Source organism: Canis aureus, chromosome 10 (genome assembly GCF_053574225.1).
Source record: "Canis aureus isolate CA01 chromosome 10, VMU_Caureus_v.1.0, whole genome shotgun sequence".
Classification (NCBI taxonomy): Eukaryota; Metazoa; Chordata; class Mammalia; order Carnivora; family Canidae; genus Canis; species Canis aureus.
This window is the reverse complement of record NC_135620.1, coordinates 51617421-51640538: the sequence shown is the minus strand read 5'-3', so window position 1 is coordinate 51640538 and position 23118 is coordinate 51617421. Positions and strand designations below refer to the sequence as shown.

At 42.2% G+C, this 23118-nt stretch overlaps 2 protein-coding genes and 1 long non-coding RNA gene across 4 annotated transcripts in view; 1 reads left to right on the top strand and 2 right to left on the bottom strand.

Moving 5' to 3' along the window:
* Positions 1-23118, bottom strand: part of TZMP1 (transition zone microprotein 1) — a 414174-nt gene that overhangs the window by 281038 nt on the left and 110018 nt on the right. The window lies entirely within an intron of this gene.
* Positions 1-23118, bottom strand: part of LOC144322345 (uncharacterized) — a 142379-nt gene that overhangs the window by 36192 nt on the left and 83069 nt on the right. For both annotated transcript variants that reach the window (XR_013387997.1, XM_077912276.1), the window contains exon 2: positions 16549-16637. Coding sequence is in view for 1 of the 2 variants with exons in the window: in XM_077912276.1 (XP_077768402.1) it covers positions 16549-16637 (89 nt within the window). In the remaining variant the exon portion in view is untranslated. The remainder of the gene's footprint in view (positions 1-16548; positions 16638-23118) is intronic.
* Positions 1-23118, top strand: part of LOC144322350 (uncharacterized) — a 48619-nt gene that overhangs the window by 3429 nt on the left and 22072 nt on the right. Inside the window, exon 3 of the long non-coding RNA XR_013388015.1 lies at positions 22461-22586. This is a non-coding gene — a long non-coding RNA (uncharacterized LOC144322350). The remainder of the gene's footprint in view (positions 1-22460; positions 22587-23118) is intronic.

The window sequence follows — 23118 nt, the reverse complement described above, 5'->3', positions numbered from 1 at the left end:
AGCATCAGTAAGCTAAGAATCTAGGAAAATAATCTTTAGGAAATTATTTTTGTATCGTTTATTCCCACAGGGATGATAGGTGATCAGATATCGTTTCTCCCTCTTCCACGATTGCACTCCTATGTGAATTCACTGAAATGGGTGAAATTGCATGTTCTATGCCACCCTTCTAGTCACTGATTCATTCATTCACTTGGCACTTGTTAAGTACCTAGTATGTGCTGGGCCCTGCCTAGTCCCTTTTCATGAGCCTCAAGAGGGGCCTCAATAGCAGGCCCCTGAGGCTGAGCCTCCAGACCCCTCTCTTGCCTCATCACTACCTCCTCATGTTCACTTTGAGATATATATTTCTAAGGGCAATTGTTCTAAAAACAATATTGTTCTATATGGGAAAGTTATAATCCTGAGCCTCTGGCAGCACTGTTTGCCTTCCTGAAAACAACTATGACATAACTGAATCTCACTCCAGGCAGGATGAGGCACCAGAGAAAAAGGAGAGAGGAATTTCTGCAAGTGATAGGGACTCAGCTTAAAACACAGATGTTTCCGCAATACCATTTGCAAATAGAAAAGGTACAAAGGTGACTTAAGAAAAGCACAGAAAGAGTAGGGTTTCCTATTTAAATACCATTTAGAAATCTTCGATGTGGTAATCCTCCTGTGTTATGAAATATCTTTGAAATAAGTACCAGAAAATGAATAGAGACAGTATCGTGCAGAGGCAAAGTATCCAACTTGACTCAACACCAAGACTCTTTTGAGTCCTGAGATAGGCTGGAATAACATCCTTTGCCAAAAGACGTCAGATCCTGCAGTGGTCAATACTGATTAAGTTGTGAGATTCATCTGTGGTTTTGATGTGGTTCCATGTTCTTGATGTAGACCTATAAATGGCCCCCTATAAAGTGCAAAAAATTCAGAGATATTCCCGGAGTCTTAATAGAAGATCTAAAAAGCACCAGGTTTTGCAACAAATTACTAGTTCATCTTCCCTCTGTTTTAGAGCTTCATTGTCAGTCAGATTCTCTCCCTTAAAGCAGCAAAGATGGCCAACAGCAGTGCTAGGCTTTTATTCTACTGGTTGAGCAGCCTCAGAACAAAGAACATCTTCCTTCCTGATATTTTCAGTAACAAATCTTAGAATTCATCTCAGTGACCCTGAATGGGTCATGTGCTCATTTTCAAACCAATCTTGATGACTCTGCTTGGCAGGTCTGGGTCACATTCCCATCTTTAGAGCTGGGGACTAGATTCAGTTCTGTGTGAACCAAGTGGACTGGGAGAGTGATGGTGGAGAGGAAGTTGAGGTTCTTCAGAAAAGAAGTAGATTCTGTTATCAGAAGAGATTCTAGAAGATTAAGAATAGAAGATGACCACTAGCCCTGTGGTACCATCTAAGGGTTAGCCATGGCAGCCAGGGGGAGGGGAGAGAAGCGGGCAGTTCTCCAGCCCTCTTACACATGCTTTAAAAAGAGCATTTCTGGTCCTCCCTCAACCAGCTTTATTGAAATATAATTGGCATATAACATTGTGTAAATCAAAGGTGTACCATGTGTTGATTTCCTTACATGTTGCAAATGATTACCACCATAGTTTTAACCAAGACCTCCATCATATCACATCATTACCATTTTTTTTTGTGGTGGTGAAAACATTTAAGATCTGTTATCTTAGCAATTTCCAAGCATATAATATAGTATTATTAACTATAATCACCATGTTGTGTGTTAGATCCATAGAATTTATCTTATAACTGGAAGTTTGTGCTCTTTGACCAATATCTACCCAGTTCCCCCACTATCCTTTCCCTCTTCCTTAGCCCCTGGTAACCACTGCTGCAGTCTCAGTTTCTATTAGGTAGGCTTTTATAGATTCCATATATAAATGATGCCATACAGTATTTATTTTTCTCTGACTTACTTTATGAGCATGATGCTTTTAAGTGTCATCCATATTGTCACAAAAGGCAGAATTTCCTTCTTTCTCTTGGTTGAATAATAATTCACTGCATACACATACAACATCTTCTTTATCCACTCGTCTGTTAACATACCCTTAGGTTATTTCCATATCTTGGGTATTTTGATACCCACAGAGCTACAGTGGACATGGGAATGCAGGTATCTCTTCAAGATCTTGCCATCATTTCCATTGGATATATATACCCAAAGTGGGATTGCTGGATCATATGGTAGTTCTACTTTTAATTTTTTGAGGAATCTACATATTGTTTCTTTTAGTGGCTGTATTGATTTGTATTACCACCCATAGGGCACCAGGTTGAAGAAAATGACTAGTAATTTGTTGCTAAACTAGAATTTTAGAAGCCACAACTTTATTAAGCTTTCTCAGTTTGTAAACCAAGTCTTAGAGATGCAGCATAAATTTCTCACAGTCACACAGTTGGTAGAAAAATGATGATTCCATTAGATTAGAGATATTTAGCCAATCAACATATTTTGAAGACCTAGTGTGTATAAGGTCTTGTTCAAGGCACTGGATATAAATGCAAAAATGAATATCTCACAGAGCTCACAATAATTTAGCGAAGGTATGACAAGTATAAAGAGAATTCACAGGGAAAAATGTGTGACAATCTGTATTTTCCAAAAATGTCTACAGCAATATTTCTGATCCCGCAATCTTTTCCAGAATTTTGCTATTCTTTATCAGGGATGGATCTCTATCTCACTCCCTTGAATATGGGCAAGCTTGTGAGGCTCCAACAAATTAAATGCGGCAGGTTGAAGCTAAGTTAGAAAAGGCAGTACAGTTCCCACCTGGCTTTCTGTCACAGGATGTTCAACTTTAGAACTCAGCCACCTTGCTGTGAGAAAACCCAAACCATCTCACACAGAGGGACCACATGGAGAGGCCATGTGAAAAGGAACTGAGTCCCAAGCTGAGTGCCAACTTCAACTGCCACTCATGTGAATGAATATATGAACCTTTAGATGAATACAACCTCTGGCTTCAAGTCTTTCAACGCCTGAGACATGGTGGAATGGACAAGCCATCCGTGCTGTGTCTTATCCAAATTCCTGGCCCATAGAGTCTGTGAGCATGATAAAATGGTTGTTTTATGCCAGAGAAAGTGGAACAGAGTAATTCTGTCTAGATCTTCATAGATGGTATAATGAATTGTATGAGCAATTGCTATGAACTGGCCAGAGTGGTTTTCTCCCACCCCCTTCCTCATGTAACAGTCTGGTTGGTGTCCATGGCCTCACTAATCACAATAATCCATTCCCTTGGACTCTGAAATTTCAAAGAGATTGCTCTAGGAACCAGGGCTTAATAGGAACTTAATGCAGCTAGAGTCTTCTTTCTACCTCTATTGTTCACTTATACCCCCGCCCCGCCACTCCCAGCCCAATAACTTCAGCAATATGAGATACCTCTTTCTCTCTCATTATCCATTTATCAACCCAGGAGGGCCCTGGTTCCTATGGCAATCTCTTTGAACATGTAGACCACACCAGTATTTTTCCCAAATGCTCAAGCCAGTAATTTTTCTTTCTTATATATTGGATTTCTATCCCTTCCCTCCAAGAATTCTGCCTAACTTAAAAGGTTTTGTGAAGGATATAGCCTTGGAATTGGCACTTGGAAGATAGTAGGACATCAAAATCCTGAATTCGGGAAAGGGCTTTATTATTATTTTTTGAATACTTTTTTATTGGAGTTCGATTTGCCAACATATAGTATAACACCCAGTGCTCATCCCATCAAGTGCCCCCCTCAGTGCCTGTCACCCAGTTACCCCATCCCCCCCCACCAAGGGGAGACAATGTCCATGGAGAATGGAGCATGGCAGCTAAAAGCATTGGCTTTTCAGTTGCCAGGTCCTAGATCCAAATGCAGCCCCATCCCTTACCCATTTAGAGAACTTGGACTTTACCTCATCAAGCTGCCATTGTCTCACTTGTGAAATAAATTAACACTAAGGCATGGAGTTATTGTTATAATTAAGTGACACCCATAACCCCTCTTGGCTCAGTGTCTGGTGCATGTGAAGGTTTAGTTGTGGCTACTGTGCAAGGACAGTGTGGAGTATGGATGAGGAGCAGCTCATGGCAGGAGTTTGGCTGAGATAAAACTGGAGCCTGAGGCTGGAGTTGGACTGTGTTAGGTGGGCAAACAGGAGCCATGGACATTTTACTAGCAGAAATGATTAGAGATGTGAATACACATACTTCCCATATATAGATTGCATTTTGATAATAGGAATTCCATCTCAATCTAGCATCAGCAGCATAGCTTCATGAGGATACATAATATAGTTGGATGCAACTATGAGGCTGCTTCCAAAAGCCTACGGACCTAGATGTCAGATGTTCCTCATTCTCTGCACCTGCAAGGAGAGTCTCTGCTTTTACTCCTTAAAGATTTTTTGACCTGAATGTGTGGTTGTCTTTTTTAATTATTGTGAAGAACAGACTCATACACAATCAGTGGTGAGCAAATGTAGACTTTACTATAGATTTATGTAGTGGACATTCTCAGTGCTCTATCAGATCTCATATACCCTTTTACTATTTTTTGCTCTGCCTTCCCTACTCCTCTGGCTTCTTGCATGCAACACCTTGTACAACCCTTCCTCAGTGAACACTTTCCTCCATAACAGAGCCAGAAGTGTTTGCGAATTGATCCTCTTCCTCCACCTGACTCTTGACCAAGACGGACAGGTGCAGGAATGTAAGAGCCCAGCTCCCTTACCACCAGTGGGGACAACACTGAGCTTTACTTATACTCCAGAGTTCCCCTGTGGGATCAGGCTGACGAGTTTTGCCTGGATTGTATTTTAGCTTGGCTTTTCCCTCTTCTCTGTCTTGTTTTTCCTGCTTCCTTCTTGGTCTCCATTAGGAGCACCTCCTTAATAAGCCCCTTGCACAGAAATCCTAGCCTGAGGGTCTGCTTCTGGGAAACTGTTTTCTAGGGCAAATGGAGGGAGGAGTTTATCATGTATATGCTACAGCAAATAACTTCAAAATCTCCCTGAGACGTTTACCTCTCCTGCTCTGCTAAGAGGTACATTTTTCCTTTTCTCCTTTCTTGTTTACAAAGCCTGGCTTTCTTGGTTTTCTCCCTGAACCCTCCACCCCCAGTTTCAAATTCTCACCTCTTTATTTTACAGAACAGTTCTACCCCAGCAATCACCCAGACTTCTTTACCAAGCCACCTGAGATCAGCAAGACCCTCTCTCCTTAGAAAGCAATTTAGGGAACATCTTTTATTATAAGAACAGGCTTCTTGGGGTCTCAATCTTTCCTCCAAGTGACTTACTAACATATCTAATCCTATGCTGCCCTTGAGAGGAACTATTCTTACCAGCTGGGCTAATAACATTTTGCCTACTGATGTTATCTATCTGTGTGATTGTGTATATGTAAGTATGAATGTATCTCAACTGAACAGTATATGCATTGCCTTACTAGCCTGGGATGAGTAATTTCTAAGCATTTGATTTCTATACACACACACACACTCACACACACACAAATATTGGGAAGATCTGAAAAGCAAGCAAGCCTTTTTGCAGGGGTGGGAGAAGAAGGAAAGTGTGGATTGGGCAGAAGGGGCTGGCATGCAGTTTCTAGAAATTCTTTTGTCCCCAGACACCAAACCTCAGATCCGCATGGCTTCCCTCACCAAGCAGGCCTGTTTGTTTTCACTGCCCCAGAAGTTCTGCTCAAGCAACTTGCTCTACACCTATTGCAACGTGTTTCTCAGACCTTTCACAGGAAGCTGCTGGCTGCTGGTGCAAACTAATGAATATTTTTCAACACAAAGCCTCTGGTTGCGATTATGAAGTAATTTATTAGGCTCCTACTGCAGTGAGCACACACAGTTCCTGCTCAGAACAGACTAATTAAAAACTTCCCTACCATGTACGATTTCAATTGTGTTGGGGAAAAAAATGAACAATTCCTCTGGTAATTTTTCATGGGTAGGAAATGATATCATTTCTTTAAAAGATTGTGGAAGCCTAGCGTTGCTTAAGTCGACAAAATCAGCATCTGTAGGTTTTTTGGTGTGTTACTCAAAGCATGATTGTCTTTGTGCAGAACAGATCCAGTTTCTCACCTTTAACTCTGATGTGGGAGAGTTAACTGATACAAAGGTAAGAGCCAATATTGCTAACTGTTGAGAGGGACTGAGTTTAAAGGTGATTTTATTTTGGGAGTGATACTCAGAAACCCTGGTAGCCCTAGTTGCTCCAAGTTCAGAAGTTTTTCTCCTTTAATAGCCAAATATCCATCATCTGAGCCCCTCATGTACTACCAAGTAAGCCTCTCCAGGGTGCCTTAGGAATTTCTCAGGAACACCAAAACATTTCAAAATTCACTCTGGTTGTTGCTTGTCACCTTGGACAGACATCTGACCTTGAACTATGGCCACTTTCTGTGTGAAAACCAGACTCTTACAAACTATCTATGTACTGTTTTACTCCAACAAAAATATTGAATAAGGGTTTTACCAAGCCTCAAGCACACCTATTCAAACTTGCCTACTAAGTGATGCTGAGACCCCTGAGAGCCTAATTGCAGCCCATTCTTAACCTGTTTTAGAACCATACCTGTGCCTCAATAACTCTAAACCAGAACAGTAACTAATCTCAAGAGAGACTTTCCAATCCACTTCTGAAATAATCAGAAATTTGAAAAACAAAAACAAAAAAAACCCTTCCCTTTCTCAGTATTATGTCTGTCCCTTTCACTTTTAGCTTGCAGGAGACTCCCTGACTTTTCTTAAGGAATATGATTCTTCTTTGCTGGATGGGTCATATACTCTGCCTCCATTTTAGACTATTTTGGGGGTCTTTGTGTTTATTCTGTGACAGTGGACATCGGCTGCTGTATTCCCCAGAGTTCAGCTAAGATGGGGCAGTGATATTTTATAAAGCTTTATTGGAGAATAGGATGATGGAGGGAATGATGGAGGGAGTTAGGGATGCCTTAAAACTGGACACCACAGTTGTCTTTCTCAAATCCTTTAGCCATGCTTTCCCACAGAGACCCCTTCTTGGTTATCCTTCCTCTTACCACCAGCCTGTGACCTTACTAAACCAGTTTGCATCTTCACAGAATGAGTGTTCTTGCCAAGTTCCTGCCTATCTGATTCAGATCCCTACTCCACTGACACTCAGGGAAACACCTCATTTCATTCTCACTCTCAGTCCATTATCAGTATCTTAGCATGATAATCTTAGGGATGCCTCTCTATCATCACTAAAGACTACTACTTATAGTTTCATGTGGAGCAATTTAGATTCTCACTATCTCCAGAAGCTCTTCATTGCAGTTGAGGATATAGCTTTACTTTTTCATAAAGGATCATTAAAGTTTTCCAGAAATGAAGGAATAGTGTGCCCTGGGGTGTGAATCTAAACATCCATCTTTAAAGGACAAGAAACATTGTTGATGGTTAAAAAAAATCTCTCCTCTTATCTCCCCTTTAGACTCTAATGAGGACATCTCCTTTACATTCACAAAGAGTCATTTGCTTCTAGTGTTTGCCAGGCTCAGTACCCAGAACCAAACAGGCAGGGAAAGCTAAAGCACAATCCATGCTTTTTTTTTTCAAGAAGGTCATGGCTTACTAGGGGATTTCCAGTGACAATAGAGGGATAAGAATAGAGATTGCAGGTGTAAGATGAAGAAACAGAAAGGAAAAGGAGAGTCAGGAAAGACGTCCAGGAAGAGGTGGCACTCCAGTGGGTTTTAAAGCACAAACAAGAATTTACCAGATGGATGAAGTAGGAAAAGAATCAGGCAGAGAAAATAAAAGCAAAGATACAGTGGCAAGAACTAGTATGCAATATGGAGATGATTATAGATGGGTAAATCTAAAACACGGATTAAATGCAGAGGTAATGGGAGAAAATACAAGGGTTAGATCCCTCCTGGATATTTCTCCAGAGGGGATGAGGAAAGCTGGAAGCATTTTGTGGGGATGGGGGTGAGGGTGGGGGGGATGGAGGGAGGTGAAGGTGGGGATGGGTGGAGGCCGACATGATCAGATTAGTGTTTTAGAAAGATCACACAGAGGTTTTTTAACTAGAGGCCAAGATTCCAATCAGAGAAATACTGTGGGTGAGGGTTGCTGAGACCTCAGTGATGAAGAAAAAGAAGTCCAGTGGGACGATGTTTCTGACAGGCCAATGGTGATACCACCAGCTAAGACTAGAAGTACATGGAGGAAAACTGGTGTGTTGGTAAGGGAAGTGGGGGTTAGGGGAAGCAAGAAGGGGGGGTCAGGAGGTGTCAAATGACGAATTCTGGCTTGAGAACATCCAGACTTCTGAAGATGACTGGTTAGTAGTTGGATATACAGATCTGAAATTCAGCCCCAATATGTGGATTGATGGTGTAGATTTTAGTGATAATTATCATCATGAATGGACATCTGATACTCCAAGGAGAAGTGTAGAGAGAGAAAAGAAGGGAGAAAGGGTTGACTATAGAATCCTGAGGTGTGGGGCAGTGGTGGCAGTAAGGTATTCATTTGTTTCTTTTTTTTTTTAAATTTTATTTATGCATGAGAGACACACAGAGAGGCAGAGACACAGGCAGAGAGAGAAGCAGGCTCCATGCAGGGAGCCTGATGTGGGACTCGATCCTGGGTCCCCAGGATCACACCTGGGCTGAAGGCAGGTGCTAAACCACTGAGCCACCCAGGCTGTCCTATTCATTTGTTTGTTAATGAGAACCAGAAAGAATAAGGTACAGCCTCTTTTTTTTTTTTTTAGGTACAGCCTCTTGATAAAAAAAAAATAAGTCCCACGTTTCCACATTTCTGTATTGATTCCAATAATCTCTAAAGCTCCTGATATCCCCCAGAAACATCAATTTTTGTAATTTCACCAAAGCAGTGACCTAGAATTATGCCAAGTCCTATTGTACAAAATCGAATAGTGTTTTCATTCATAGGGACTTGATGTCATGAAAATATATAATGGCCAGCTAACTCGGCTCCAGTAGCTTCAAAGATCAAAGATTGGGAAAGGTCCTTACAATGGCATTTTCAGGTGAGATGGGAGTTTTCTAGCCTCTGCAATATCTGATCTGGCATCCCACAATCTCATAACATTTCTGATTTAAAATGGCTTCATTGCTAGAGGCTGGTAATGCCAAATGTCTTTTATATCTCAGAGCTCAGCTAATGCACAGAGATGACCCTTTACAAAGAAAGCTGTCTCAACTGGTACTGGAAGGGGGAAGAAATGTGTGGGAAATATCAGAAAGGGAGACAGAACGTAAAGACTGCTAACTCTGGGAAACGAACTAGGGGTGGTAGAAGGGGAGGAGGGCGGGGGGTGAGAGTGAATGGGTGACGGGCACTGGGGGTTATTCTGTATGTTAGTAAATTGAACACCAATAAAAAATAAATTAAAAAAAAAAAGACAAAGGAGTGACATAGAGAGGTCACAGTTGCTTTCTAAAACTTGCCACCACTTCTCTAGGCAGTTCTAGGGTGATGTGTAAAGTCACTTTAACCTTTGTAGTTTATGGGCCTTTTCTTGCCCATGAGATAGTCAGAAGCATGGTAGTACATGTCATACCTGCCAGAAGTCCTGTGAGTAAGTTACTGAACACCCTGTAGGCACTCTAACCCTAAGTTTAGACTCAGCTTTTGTTGGACAAACCTTAGAGATCATCTGGTGCAACCCCTGAGGCCCATAGTTACCAAGTGATTACTTGTTTGGATAAAAGTATTGTGTTATCAATAAAGTATGAAACTTTGTTAAAGGTGTTCTTTTTTCTTTTGTGAATTAGAACAGATTAAAAATTATCCTACAATGTTTCTCACACTCATGTTCTGATAGGATTTTTGGATAGGGGAGAAGGGGGATTACCCTACAGTTATTCTAGGAGAAACTAAGCATACATTAAAACCGACATGCTCTAGCATGTCTCTTAGCAGTGTGTGAGGCACTAAAACTTCATCTATTTTGTGTTGTTTGAGAACATTTAAAAGGCTAAGCTTCAAATCCACTTCACCATCTCTGGATGCTGGATACTCCAGCAGTGGGGAACTTACTACCTAACCAGATGACTCACTCTCCTCAAGTGTTTTCTGTTTCTCGATCACACCTGGTTCTGCCTATTTGGACTATATAGAGTAATCCCAGTCTATGGGATTACTGGATGATACGACAATCCTGGATGATTGTCTTCAGTATCTCAGAAGGCCAATTTTCTTGCCAGATTTTGAGTGTTTTCCCAGGTGTAATTTTACCTGTTCCTTGAGGTGTTCTTCATGTCAAGAGCTGGTTTCAAATTCCCACCTATTCTATTTGCTCTATCGGACTGCAGACCAATTTGGCAGCAGTATCTTTCATAGTGAGTAGTGTCCAGAATTGAACACTCTGCCTCCCATACTTTCTTATCTTACTCAAGTAAGGGAGGATAATACTATCTTCCCTAAGAAACAGCTTGAATCCTGACCATAAAATGTGTTGATTCTGTGGTTTTAGTATCTGAAGCAGATGAGCATTAATGAGAAACTGAGACCTACCACCTCCAATCCTTTACACTCACCTTCCAGGAGTACATTTTGTGCTCATCTTCTTCCCTGCCACGCTCACTCATACCTTCTCCTCTACACTAGAACTGACAGCCTGCAGGGTTGGACTAGAGGGTCTTTAAGGGATATTCAATCAAAAGTTCAATCTATCTCTGAAACCAAATGTTAAAGCTCACATTTAGGAACTTTGAGAAGGATGAAACTCCTGATAATAAGGTTCAGTTGGGTAGCATTCAGTTTTTCTCAAGTGAGGCAAGTGCTGCCCCTCAAGGGGATCTTTGAAAATGTGTGTGAGCAATTTTAGTTGTTACAATCATGGGAAGCAGGTGTCACTGGTATTAGAGCCATGGATGTGAAATGTTTTGCAATGCTCGTGAATGTTTTATAATGTCTCAACCAAAGAAATACTGTCACATCCCAAATTGCAACAAACACAAATGGAGGCAGCACAGAACTAAGTCAAAAGACCAGATCCTACCTTATTCTTGGTCTTACTAGCCTCATTTTTTCTTGTTTGTAAAATGGGAGAAAACACAAATCTGTTGTGAGAATTAAGCCTCAAGCATTTAATCAGACTGTGGTTAATGACTCTTGGCTACTCAAGACTCATTCTCCTTTCAGCCCATGTGGTTTGAGTGGGTGTGGCTCCACACCTGCTTGGAAGAGCAGCATATTGCCTTGGGTTATCAGTCAGCTAATTCCAATCCATGGCTCAGTGATTGGCTCATGAGAGAGTGTATGATCATTACTCAGGCCCAGGATAATCAGCTCCCCAATTTTCATTAAAACCTGTGGGAGAAGAGAAGCTCTACTCTCATGTCAAATTGGACCTTTAAAGATTTGAACCAGAAACTGAATGGCTACTGTGATGGAGCATGAGAGTGATGCTAGCCTAGCATAAGGCAAAGACAAGAGATTGAGAGAGGGGCCTGGTATATATTATTCAATCCCTTGGATAAAGCTTAACCTGGAGAAATACATCCCTGGAATTTTCGTTATGTAAGACATATGTTTCCTTTGTTAGCTAAATCAGATTAAGTCACTTACAACAGAAATAATCCTGGCTTGCCCAGCCCTTGTCTCTATCTGCCTTGAATTACAGTTATCAGTTACCTCCTCCGTGTGAATCCAAGCTCCTTAGAGGGAGTTATCTTTGAACTTTCCCAACTAGCCCAATAATAGATGCTAGTGCACCATACACCAAAATATTTGATGCATGAGTAAAATGAAATAAAATGATATATATGAAAGAGTTTTATTGACTCTCAATTATTTTACAGATGAACAGCATATTATAGTATCAAAGTTCTCATGAATATTTCCTTCTAAAATCTTTCTCTAGTGAGACACTCTAGGGAAGTAAGATTAGTATGTAAGCAAAGGCATTGCTCACTTAATTTGGTTTTCACATTTGTCTCCATTTCAGCTTTGTAACAAAGCAATCTGTCCTCATTATTGTGTCCCTAATAGTTTCCCCCGTCAGATTGAGTGTCTCCAGTGCAAAGACCTTTTCTGTTTCAGATGTCCTCAGTGCACATGTGAGGTTGGGCTCCTCTCCTTTTTCAGTCCTTTCCAAAGCAGCCTCTTACTGCTGTGGGCTCTCAAAGTGGCTGGTTGCCAGAAAAGTGTATTCCTGTGGCCCAGTGGGCATCCTTGGGGACTTGTAATGTATCTTTAACATTCATTCATTCATTCACTCATTCATTCATTGAGAAGGCATTCATAGAGAGTACTTAATGATGCGTTGGGCATTGTCTTTGAGCATTCATACTCTTGTGCCATTCACAGACAAGTACATAGGCAATTACAATGTAGTCTGATAAGCACTAGGGTGGGGGAAATATGGGGTTTTATGGGAGTAAACAAGAAGCTGCTAGGCTGAAGTGAATCATGGAAATCTTCCTGGAAGAAGTGGCATTGAAGCTGAGGCCTAATGAGTAAGTAGGAATTAGGCAATGAGTGGAGAGGAGAGCCTCCCAGTCAAAGGGAATTGCAAAGACCAGCGGGTCAGTGGGGTGGAGGAGCATATGTGTTTGGGGAGCTGAGCATGGCACAGACTGACTGCAGTGTGTCTGTAGATGTGATGCCAATACTCTTTCCTTTGGGTCAGCTCTCCTTTTCAATCCAACCAGGCGCTGCTCTTTTTTGCCTTATTCAGTGATTTTTCTTGGTTAAGCCTATTAACTTCAACTAAATCAGGATGCCAGGCAGTTGTGCCCAGCTCTGCTGGGCCAATGGTCTGGCTGGAGCCCTTCCTTTCATTCTTTTTAGAATCCATTGATAAACTTCTCTAGGGGGATTCAAGCCTCAACAGAGTATAGCCTGGCCTACCCTTAAAATCAGGCCCTTGATGATTGCAGCCAGTTCAAATATGATTCTGTGTGTTTCTTTGAAAAAGATACCTGGGACTTAGGTTCATTAAGATCTGGAGGTGGGAGGGATAAAGACAAGAAGTGATGTGTGTATGTGTGTGTGCATTGGGGAGTTTGGGGAAGGTAGGGCTTGACACTGCTTATTCATTCTGTGTAGATTCTTATCTCTACACTGTGTAGCTTTGGAAACCTCCTGAGAGCATCTCAGGTGAATAGGGTCTTGGGAACTCATGGCCTTATAGGATTTATATTCCTTTAGTGGTGGACATTGAAATTGAGCCTCCTCACAAAATGGAGTCACTACTCTTTGCTCTTTAATGACAAGCCATCCCCCCATCTTCCACTTGAGGGAGCCATTCCTAAATTCTGTTTGGGTTTATGGCTCTGCTTTAAAATCTTTGGGTATCTTCTCCCTGGCTGGGAAATATGGTAAGAGCCCTGGGAGTCTGAGAGACAAAACCAGAAGTGGTTGCCACAAATAAGAATTTCCTAAAGTTTAATGTTTTATCTTTATATTTTGTGCAAATTTGTATTCCTCCTCCATCATAAATGCATGTTTGCTTTAATGAAAACAGTATTTTAAATTATTTACCATTGAATAAAATTGGCATTTCAGAGGACGTGCTGTGTTTATGCGGCTTCTTATGTCTCTAGGCATATCTTTGTATACAGTCTCCACTTTGAGAAATGGAGGCTTTCAACAAGCACATGAGAAAATGCTCTGCATCACTTGCCATCAGGGAAATACAAATCAAAACCACAATGAGATACCACCTCACACCAGTGAGAATGGGGAAAATTAACAAGGCAGGAAACCACGAATGTTGGGAGAGGATATGGAGAAAGGGGAACCCTCCTGCACTGTTGGTGGGAATGTGAACTGGTGCAGCCACTCTGGAAAACTGTGTGGAGGTTCCTCAAAGAGTTAAAAATAGACCTGCCCTACGACCCAGCAATTGCACTGTTGGGGATTTACCCCAAAGATACAAATGCAATGAAACGCCGGGACACCTGTATCCTGATGTTTCTAGCAGCAATGTCCACAATAGCTAAACTGTGGAAGGAGCCTCGGTGTCCATCAAAAGATGAATGGAAAAAGAAGATGTGGTTTATGTATACAATGGAATATTACTCAGCCATTAGAAATGGCAAATACCCACCATTTGCTTCGATGTGGATGGGACTGGAGGGAGGGTATTATGCTGAGTGAAATAAGTCAATCGGAGAAGGACAAACATTATATGGTCTCATTCATTTGGGGAATATAAAAAATAGTGAAAGGGAATAAAGGGGAAAGGAGAAAAAATGAGTGGGAAATATCAGAAAGGGAGACAGAACATGAAAGACTCCTAACTCTGGGAAACAAACTAGGGGTGGTGGAAGGGGAGGTGGGCGGGGGGTGAGGATGACTGGGTGATGGGCACTGAGGTAGGCACTTGATGGGATGAGCACTGGGTGTTATTCTACATGTTGGCAAATTGAACACCAATTAAAAATAAATTTATTTAAAAAAAAGAAATGGGGGCTTTTAGGTTACACGGATCTGAGTCATGAGATATGTAACCTTGCACAGATCACTTCACCTTCCCAAGCCGTGTTTTCATCTAAAATATGAGAACAATGAAACTTACATGTCAGGATTCATGTCAGGATTAAATGAAATAAAATATGTGAAGTGGCTGGCCCATGTAGATACTCAAGAAATATTAACAGTTCCCCTGTTATTGGGATGATCTCTATCAGGTTTCCATTTCCAGAATTCTGTGATTCTGACTCAGCTGACTGAAGGTGACCCTGTGGGACATTTGCTACTAGAGGGGTTTTGAGGAGAAATAGTATATGTCACTGCTGGGTGACACAGCTGATGACATTGCCAATTGAAAATAAACTATATAGAAAGAGCAGATGTGATGTGGTTTTAGGGCTTATCATAGTCTGTTTTCCTATTTCTAGGTCTTTCTGAAATGTGAAAATTGGTAATTGGGTGACACTCACAGTGTCCCATCTACTCTCTGGGTCCCCTTGTCATGTAGCAGCTGCAAATGAGTCACTGGCCAAGAGAGAAAGTCAGAGCCTGACAGCTCTCCCCTTCCCTGGGCTCACCTCTCAGTCCTGCTGCTGAAAAAGATTTAGGCCATGGTCACTGCTTAGACTAATGACTCTGTCTCAGGGTATATAACAACAGTCTTAAGGAAATTTCCTTCTAAATTCTGGAGTGATAAATGAGATGCCTAGATCCCAATTAAAAAGGAAATATCACATTTGATTTCAATCATTAATGTAAAAACTCAATTATTAACTTTAATTTTGAATATCAAACCATTTCCTAGGGGGTGGGAAGCCTTCTAACCATGATAGGCATTTCTGTGACTTACCAGGCTCAGAGTCCAGTGGGACCTGGAATGCTAGTGAACGAATGGGTAAGGAGGGGTGTGATAAAAACCTACCAGGGGGGACGCCTGGGTGGCTCAGCGGTTGAGCACCTGCCCCTGGCTCAGGGCGTGATCTGGAGTCTCAGGATCGAGTCCCACATCGGGCTCCCTGCCTGAAGCCTGCTTCTCCCTCTGCCTATGTCTCTGCCTTTCTCTCTGTGTCTTTCATGAATAAATAAATAAAATCTTAAAAAAAAAAAAAAACTACCGGGGAAGTATGTACAGGTACACAGGCAAGGGAGTTATGTTATATGGAGGGCTTTCAGCAAGTCTTAGCAGTAGAGGTGGTAACCAAGCTTAAGATTTAGATTCAGAAGACTGAGTGCCTCTCAGGCATGACTGGTTTTTTTCACAGGGTCTCCAGCAATTCTGATGCACAGACAGGGTCAAATGTGCTGGCAGACATCCATACTTCTGTTTTGAGCATTTGCCTTTCCAGGGCCCCTTGGTGGTAGGGTCTTGCTCTCTTTTTGCTCAGTATCATTATTGCAGTCAGCTAGAGCCTAATCCCAAGCCCAGATCTGTGTCTCTCCCCAAAGAAATGCTACAATGAGGAAACCAAACTCCAAGATTTGGAAGAACTCTATGTCATGTGTTCTAAAAGTTAGAAACTCAATGATTCCAAGTATCTGTAGTATTTTATGTAGTATTTTAACTGCCTCAGTGCCATATCCCTACCCTTCTTCTGAAGGAATGCAATGACTCCTATTCTTTCCAAATGTGTATCTGAATCTCTTCAGATGTGTATTATATCTATGTTTGCTGTCATTTCCTTGGCTTTAAATATATACCTTTGAGTCACTTTTCAAGCACAACCTGTAAGTTTATTTACTTATGAACACAAGGGCCTCTCTCCCTTGTGAATCCCAATATAATTCCTGGAAAGGAGAAAAGGGGTAGATTTTGGCTAAGGCTCAATATAAAAAGAGGGCCCAGGAAACACTGGTGTGTGCAGAACTGAGCTGAAGGGAGATAGGCACCCAGCTTTAGGCTGATACATGGTGCTCTCATTTCTTCCAGCACCTAATTTAAGTGCAAAAGCCAAGTTCCAAAAATTTCCGAATCTGTAGTCTTACCACCCCTGTTCTGCTTCTAGTAGGAATCCTGCAACATTTAATGAATGAATTAATGCAGAAACAAATGAAGTGTAATATAACTCTGAATGACTACATTCAGACTCCTTTTGTCTGTGCCAGGAAAAGTGTTAAACCCACCTTGGAATGGAAGAACCTGGTGTACGAAGCTGGTGTCAACATCAGATAGCAGCAGAGGAGGTTTTTCCTAGGCCTCCAGAGGAAAGGAACTGTGGGTGGAAAAAAAAGACACTGTGCATTCTGGGTGGGTACACTTGGCAGGTTTGCCTCCTCTGAGATGAAGGTATGCTCTGTGACAGGTAACCTCAGGGAAACAAGCAAACGATGCTCCCAAAGGTAGAGGGGGCAAGCATTGTTCTTGACAAGGTGATACACTGGAGCAGTTTGCAGAGTTCCCGGCAAGCTGGAGACCTGGCTGCCTGTGTTCTTCCTTGCTGGTGAAGCTCAGGATGGTGCTCTCCCTCTTTGGGTGACATGAGTGTAGCTGAAATAGCCTAGCAGGCCCTTGATTTCTCTATGCTATCTGCAGCATGTGCATGTCCACCTGTGCTGTGTAGTCTAAACCTCTTTTTCTGGTTGTCGTTTTTAAGCCTGTGCTATGATTTGGGGCAAAGAGAAAAACAGAGGAGTTGGGCCTCACTCCAAAAGCCTGGCTGTAGGCACATGCTTACCTAGGAGCATCCACACGAGTCCAGGAGCTAATCTTCAGCCAAGGGTGGATGCCTCTTCAGGGAGAGACTCGCTATCTCAGCTCACAGAGGCTATAAACAAGCTCTGAATCTTCATTGATTAATCACAATAAAAACTATAATTGAGCAAGTTGCTCCTGCAGAGACTAAAGTTGTAAGTCACCATGCCTTGCCCAGAATTGTGAGATAGTCACTCTGGAATCACAGCATCACTGGATGAATGCCTTTACTCCTGAGACTTACAAAGTAGTGGCTAGAACTCATGGTGCCTGCTCTGTGGAGGTAGAGATGGTCTGGTGCTATCATGAGAGGAAATGGCCACATGGTGCCATATGATCCTTGCTGGGCATTGAAGTTCCAGAGAGATGAGGGGCTGCTACACAGCTTCTCTGCATACAGGACTGAGCTACTCCTAGCACTAAGTGTTTTCCATCAGAGGAAATGTGAGTAGCAACTGAATGAATTTCATCTATGAAAGTGAATTCATGTTTACATAAGGGTTGCCATGATAGTGTACTTCCCCACCACCATAACTGAGAGTAATTCCTTATTTCCAAAGCAAAGAGTGGATACCTATTAGTGTCTTTACCTAAGTTTTCATGACAATCTCTTTTTCATTTCCAAGAACTCCCCAAAGCCGTTGTCAAGGATGAAACTGTGACACAGTGTCCCCTGGATGGAAGCAAGAGTCCCAGATGGTGGCTCAGATCCCCCTGGTAGAATCTTCTGATTCCTTGGAGCTGTTTCTTCTAGCAGAAGGCCTCAGGCAGCCAAGGTTGAAGCAGCTGGCCCTGCCCTGACTGGAGCTTGGGTTAAGGGTGGTAGGGACTGGGGGAAGAAGAGGACCAGGTATTTCCAGAAGCCTCTTGCAAAGTGTGCAGAAACAGACTCCCCACTGTGTCTCTCCTGTTCCAGTGACTGAAGGGTCTCATTAATCTGTGCACACTAATGGCTTTCTTTAGGGACAATGAGGTCCTTGGGGATATGGAGGCTGGAGAGCAACTGGAAAAGCTGATGAAGTTTTCCAGGTCTCATGGAGTGCAGCTCGAATTTCGCCTTCCCTCCCGTTGCAATTCCAGCTGCCCTCACTGCTTCTTCGTAGTCATTTGATTGTTTGTTTCCTTTTTTTCTTCCCTGAAAGCCCTGACAACAGGACATTTTGAATTCATTGTTAAGAATGTAGACCCAGGGGGATCCCTGGGTGGCGCAGCGGTTTAGCGCCTGCCTTTGGCCCAGGGCACGATCCTGGAGACTCGGAATCGAATCCCACGTCGGGCTCCCGGTGCATGGAGCCTGCTTCTCCCTCTGCCTGTGTCTCTGCCTCTCTCTCTCTATGTATATAATAAGTAAATAAATCTTTAAAAAAAAAAAAAGAATGTAGACCCAGACATAAGTGTATTAGAGGGAATAAAGTGAATACAGACGGGGAGCTAGGAAAGAATAACTCAACGCCTACAAGGAAGCCAACAAAATGTGCTAACTTAAACAGAAAGGGTATGGTCAGCAATTCTGGCACTGAAATACATCAAGCTGTCAGGGAAGCACTGAGGCTTCCCACTGGTAAACCCTCTAGGGCCCCTCTCCATCTCTGGTTCTTTCCCTGTGCATCCCCTTTTTCCCTTCTACCAGCCTCAGGGTCTTTTTGCAAAGAGCCTCCGTTTTAAAATTTTTTTTTTTTTATGATAGTCACACAGAGAGAGAGAGAGAGAGGCAGAGACACAGGCAGAGGGAGAAGCAGGCTCCATGCACTGGGAGCCCGACGTGGGATTTGATCCCGGGTCTCCAGGATCACGCCCTGGGCCAAAGGCAGGCGCCAAACCGCTGCGCCACCCAGGGATCCCAGAGCCTCTGTTTTAAAGGCACTACTTCCTTTCCAAGGTTCTTCTGTTATGGTGAGTGGAGTTCATTGTCTCTGCTTCTTCCACAGAGTCCCCTTCAAGCACCAGGTCCTAGAACAACACTTAAATTAGGCAATGGGATGTTGCTGTGCAATTTTGCTCTGGCTTAAGTATAAAGCCTAACCTGTCTGTTCATCTTAGGTAGTCTCTCCCCTTTTGGTTATAAGATGTCTCTGGGGTGAGACATCTGCAGTGGCTGTAGCCACATAGGATGAATTTCACCTCTGGCAACCTGGTACCTCACTGGCATGGTTGGTGAGGAAGGTGTGAAGAGTGAGTGTGTGTGGTGTAGGGGGTGGTTGGCAGTGTTGGGGGCTCAGGGTTAAGGAGCAGGGCTACTAGAATCTAAAGAGCAAATAACAATCAAATTCGTGTGAAGCAGCATCATGGTTCCTGGGTCATCTATCTATTCAGGGCAAGACCCCAGCCAGAGATGGAAGCACATGTGGTAAACAGGTATAAACCTGGAGGAAGAATCCACGAAGGTTTAGAAATAAAGGAGTTGGAGGAAGGGCTTTTTTTCTTTAGCAGATACTCAGTGAGCACCTACATGAGTCTGGCTATATGAAAGTACTTTTTTAAAAAAAAGATTTATTATATTATTTATTCATGAGAGACATAGGCAGAGAGAGAAGCAGGGTCCCTGCAGGTAGCCCGATGTGGAACTTGATCCTGGAACTCCAGGATCATACCCTGAGTGGAAGGCAGACACTCACCGCTGAGCCACCCAGGTGTCCCTAAAAGTACTTTCCATATCTGCTTCTATTTCATGGTGATCTGGAAAGAAACTTTTAGATGAGGAGGCTGAGGTTCTGAGGGGCTAAACTGCTTGCCCAGAATTACACAGCTAAGTAAGAGGGGAAGTTTGGGATTTAAAGTTAGGACCTCTGACCCAAATTCAGGGCTCCAGCTACCAGGCTGTCTGCCTTTTTCCTTAGTTGCAGCGTATCCAATATAGCCTCTCCTTAATTTCATATAAATAGCATACACTTACTTCCTCTGTTACTATGATGTCTCACTTTGTTATTTTTCTGCCATTTCTAGCAGCCCATCAACACCGGGGGCTTCTTTCAGAAAGAAAGTGGCAAAACCCAAGACTGCCTAAGCAGAATTTCCAGTGTCATCTTGGAATCTGGGGCATTGGTTACTCAATTTACGGAGAATCTAGAACATGAGTCCTAGCCATTTCCATTCTCTGATAAGTTAGCAAGTATCAATTTTCAGTCCTTATGCTTTTTTGCTCCTTGCAACGCAAGTTATCCTCCTACTTCAAGCCCCATTTTACTATCTGGCAGGCAATTTGATTACTTTCAGGTAAAACTGTTCATTTCAGGTTTTTACTTGAGTTAACCCAGGATTTTGTCCTCCCTGATTCCACCCTTAAGCCCAGAATTGGCATCTACAGGGACCTTATGTAGCATCACAGCATCATTGAGAAGAGAATCAAACACTTGATTATTGGCACTTTTCCACACTGTTGGTACAAAACTTCCCTTTATGCTCAGGCACCGCTATCCTGCCACACAGGCACCTCCTGGAACACCAAGTTCCTAACTGACCTCTAGCCATTAAATTGTCTCTACTTCCACTGTGGTGTCCATGCATCAGGACTGTAATATCCCCTTAATTTGACTTTCTCGTTTCCCCCGTGAAACTTCTCCACACTTCTCTGGGACCCAGGGAAGGTTTATTACTCCTATACCTTTCTTATCAGTGACAAAACCACTGGGGATATTTTAGGTCTTCCTTGTTTCAACACCATCTGCAACCACCTCTGCTGAACTACTGCCACACTGTGGTAGAATGTTCTGTGAAGTTGGCACTTCTCAGTCCAGTTGGGATGCAGGGCAGAGATCTGTTCTCCTCTAAGGTCCTCATTCTTGTTTGGGGGTTCTACTGTTTCTTCATTTATAGCAAGTCTTAGGGGAATGGAGCATGTCAGAGCCCAAGGACCCTCCTCAGATACCATCACCAGACTCTTCTCTTTTGTTTCCCTTCTAACTCTTTCCTCTAACATCAGAACAGAGAAGCTTTTTAATCCTTTCTCAGGCATTAGGGGGAGAAAGCTGGCAGATCATCCCTACTGTATTTTCCCCTCGACAGTGGTGGTCCATTGAGTGAAAGGGGAAGGAGCCACAGAATAGAATGAAGTATAGTTGTAAAAGACAGTGATTATAATTCAAAATCTTATCCTATCCCAGTAAAATAGTTTAAACATATGAGGCAAGAATAGTAAGTAATTGTATAGTGCATACTGTGTGCTAGACACAAGGTGCCACCCATTTAACTCATTTATTTCTTATACATATTATTTATTCCTCAGATATCATTATTAGTAGTAGTATTCTCCCTTTTAACAGTGGGGAAACTGAGGCAAAAAGAAATGAAATGATTTATCTGACATCTGTGAGATAGTAATAGGTAGTAACTGTTGGATTAAGGAGTCAAATCCAGGCATTCTGTGTTCTTTTTTTTTTTTTTTTAATTTTATTTATTTATTTATTTATGAAAGTCACACATAGAGAGAGAGGCAGAGACACAGGCAGAGGGAGAGGAAGAAGCAGGGTCCATGCACCGGGAGTCCGACGTGGGATTCGATCCCGGGTCTCCAGGATCGCGCCCTGGGCCAAAGGCAGGCGCCAAACCGCTGCACCACCCAGGGATCCCACATTCTGTGTTCTTAACCCCTATATGGCTTCACTGCTTACATACAAAAATAATTGTTTAGTCTTCAGTGCTGTGGGGATTAGAGCAGGAAGAGAAAGGTATAGTTTTTGTTGAAAACTTATGCTTGCTAATTTCTCACTGTTCCTCCTCTTTTCAAAACAGGTTGGCACCACATCCTCAGTTGTGGAGTCTCTTCTCCACCCACATTGGGTTTATAATCACTTATCCAATCTGGTGAAACATAAAGAATGCCCTGAAATGAACCAGTGGAAGAGAATGTGTGCGTGCGCTTGTGTGTGTGTGTGGTAGGGAGCTCCAAGCTGATAGGTCCTACTCTTGAGATCCACAAGAAGTGTCTAATTCATGGGTATTGTATTCTACATAATATACCAAACACATGTGGTAGCTCAATGATATAAACTAAAGTTAGCAGTTTTTGTTCTTTTTAAAAAATAAACATTATGAACAGAAACACTTTGTCAAAGTCTTCTCTGTACCTATCAGAATTTGTAGGAGGCAAGTGTACACATGATTGTATGTGACACTTCTCTTGTACAAGTTCCTCTTCTGCTTTCTCTCTAGGCACCCAACAAAATTCTCTTCTTCATAATACATGAAATAGTGAAATTGTTGGTGACATTTTGCAATATGGTCTGACAACTGGTGAATTTGGAAAATGATGATGTAATGGAATTAGGATGGAATTAGGTGAAACTGCTGAAATTCTTATTTTTCCTCATGGAACTTTGCCAACATTTTGTTTTCTATAATTCCGCAGAAATAACATGAAACAAAATTGGACTTTTTCATCAGTTGGAGAAATTGCAACTTGTGTTTATCTAGCTGTTATGACATGCAAAATATTTTCTCATGGCTTGGAATTAAAAGGGAGTCAGATGAAATTGTGAGTATTTGTTGAAATCCTTGAAAAAGCTTTTAAATGGTAGGGAAATGCAAGTGGTAAATAAACAGCCATTAGGAAATCATGCAGAGAGAAATTCCCAGAAACTGAAGGATGTGGGGAAACCAGAGTGGGAATTAGTAACAGAAAGATTAGAGTGCACATAGCAATGGTGATAATAAAGCAGTGAGAATAATGCTTCCTCAGATACCAAATACTCTCCCCCATTTTCAGAGATGTGCAGTGATCTGAGTACTGAGAACATATAAGTGTGAGACATGTTTAACCCCAGTGTTCACCTCCTGATACAAGCTCCAGTTCTATGGTCTTGCTCACATAGTCCAACTGCCAGCACCTTCAAAACTCTTAAAAGCTTCATTTTAATGGCACCAATTCTCCCTTTATCCAGGCACCTATCTCTTACTCAAACCCGTGGTATACAAAATCAATTTTTTCTTGTCTCTCTAGGAAAAGAGCAGCTCGAACCCCTTTAACCTCCAACATCTCACTTCTGATCTAGTTTCTAAATCTGATC